General features: G+C 52.0%; 1 protein-coding gene across 1 annotated transcript in view; it reads right to left on the bottom strand.

The window, feature by feature from the left end:
• Nucleotides 1-279: 279 nt before the first annotated feature.
• Nucleotides 280-1889, bottom strand: part of LOC139405525 (ephrin-B2a-like) — a 34102-nt gene continuing 32492 nt past the window's right edge. Inside the window, exon 5 of the mRNA XM_071147931.1 lies at nt 280-1697. Within this exon, the coding sequence (XP_071004032.1) occupies nt 1300-1697 (398 nt within the window). The 3' untranslated portion in view covers nt 280-1299. The remainder of the gene's footprint in view (nt 1698-1889) is intronic.

The raw sequence follows: 1889 nt of genomic DNA, 5'->3' as shown, positions 1-1889 counted from the left end.
TGCGTGTGTGTGTGTGTGTGTGTGTGTGTGTGTGTGTGTGTGTGTGTGTGTGTGTGCGCGTGCGTGTGTGTGTGTGTGTGTGTGTGTGTGTGTGCGCGTGCGTGTGTGTGTGTGTGTGTGTGCGTGTGTGTGCGCGTGCGTGTGTGTGTGTGTGTGCGTGTGTGTGCGCGTGCGTGTGCGTGTGCGCGTGCGTGTGTGTGTGTGTGTGTGTGTGTGTGTGTGTGTGTGTGTGTGTGTGTGTGTGTGTGTGTGTGTGTGCGTGTGCGTGTGTGTGCGCGTGCGTGTGTGTGTGTGTGTGTGTGTGTGCGTGCGTGCGTGTGTTTTTCACACGTGTCTGTGTGTATTTGAAAGTCACGTACACCAGCACGACATGAGCTGCGACAAAACCACGTTACCAAAAAAAATCTATAATCTGCAAGTTGAACAACACCAGGAAGTAACCAACAATAATGAAGCTGTAAAAAGGAATCGTGCTGTTTTCTTCTTCTCCTAAACCTTTTTTCAAGTAACCACGGTAATGACTGATGACGCAAGAAAGTAAAAGGTGTGGTCGGCAACGATGAGGGAATTATGGGTCGTAACGAGCACGAGGGTCTGAACCGTTCACAATGACTGACAGTGGGTGAGTGGGTGGGTGTGTGGGTGATAGGGTGAGTGAGTGGGTGGTTGTGTGGGTGATAGGTTGGTGTCCGTGTGTCATTCGGGATTGTCCCAGAGTGGATATTTCCACAAAGTGTCTCATGGGCGGAGGGACTAACTGCCATTACTGACATGAGTTCATGGTTCGCCTCTTCTCTCCTTTTCCTCTCTCTGCCATCCCTCTCTCTGCCATCCCTCTCTCTGCCATTCCTCTCTCTGCCATCCCTCTCTTTCTCCCTCCATTGTCTCTTTCCCAGCAGTAGTCTCTTTTGGGGAGAATCGCAGAGCAGGATATCCAGGGAGGTTTGGGTCAAACTCCTCTGTTCCTTCTGTGTATCCAAAACAAACACGTGTAGGGGGCTGGGGGGGGGGGCATCTTTCTGTCTCTCCAACCATCCATCTGTCCTTCCGTCCGTCCACACACACAAACACACAAGCTGCTGGGAGAGAAGAGAAGCAGATAGGAGGTATTCCCCCCCCCAAAAAAATCCCCAGGAGAGCAGCTTTTCTCTTTGCGTTCTCGAACGAATCCCAAACAAACAAGGAATATTAACCACAAATAGTAACGTTTCTGTAAAAACAACAAGAACAATAACAGAGAGATGGGAAAGGAGGGTCCAATCCAAAAACGAGCCCTGCCAGGGAGGTTGGAGGTGAGGTTTAGACCTTGTAGTAGATGTTAGCAGGGCTCTGGGGGGGCATCTCCTGAACGATGTACACTGGGTGACCGTAGTCCCCACTCACTTTCTCGTAGTGCGGGCAGAAGACGCTGTCTGAAGTCCTGAGAGGGATGATGATGTCACTGGGCTCCGAGCCGTTGTTGTTGCCCCGTTTGGGCGTGGCCAGCGTGCTGAGGGACAGCGTGGTGCCGTGCTGCGGAGAGTGCTTGCGGTGCCGTCGCCGGTACTTGAGCAGCAGCAGGACCAGCATGATGATGATGACGATGAAGATGACGCTGCCCGAGGCGATGCATGCGAACAGGGCCACCTCGGAGCCGATGATGCTGGAGGATTTACCACCCGCCCCCTGGTCGCCCTCGCCCTCCCTGTACGACGAATCTGAGAGGAGAAGAAAATTGAAACTGTGAGTGAAAATAATGAATCAAACATGTTAATATTCATACAGAGGGAGGTGAGATGGAGGGAGAAGAAGAGGGAGGGGTCATAGTAGGAGGATTAGAGGGTATCCATTCAGTTTCTCTCTGTCTCTCTGTGTGTCTCTGTGTTTGTGTGTCTCTCATTGTCCCTCTC

This window comes from Oncorhynchus clarkii, chromosome 3 (assembly GCF_045791955.1).
Source record: "Oncorhynchus clarkii lewisi isolate Uvic-CL-2024 chromosome 3, UVic_Ocla_1.0, whole genome shotgun sequence".
NCBI lineage: Eukaryota > Metazoa > Chordata > Actinopteri > Salmoniformes > Salmonidae > Oncorhynchus > Oncorhynchus clarkii.
Note: the sequence above shows the minus strand (reverse complement) of the source record. Positions and strands in the feature narration are given on the sequence as shown.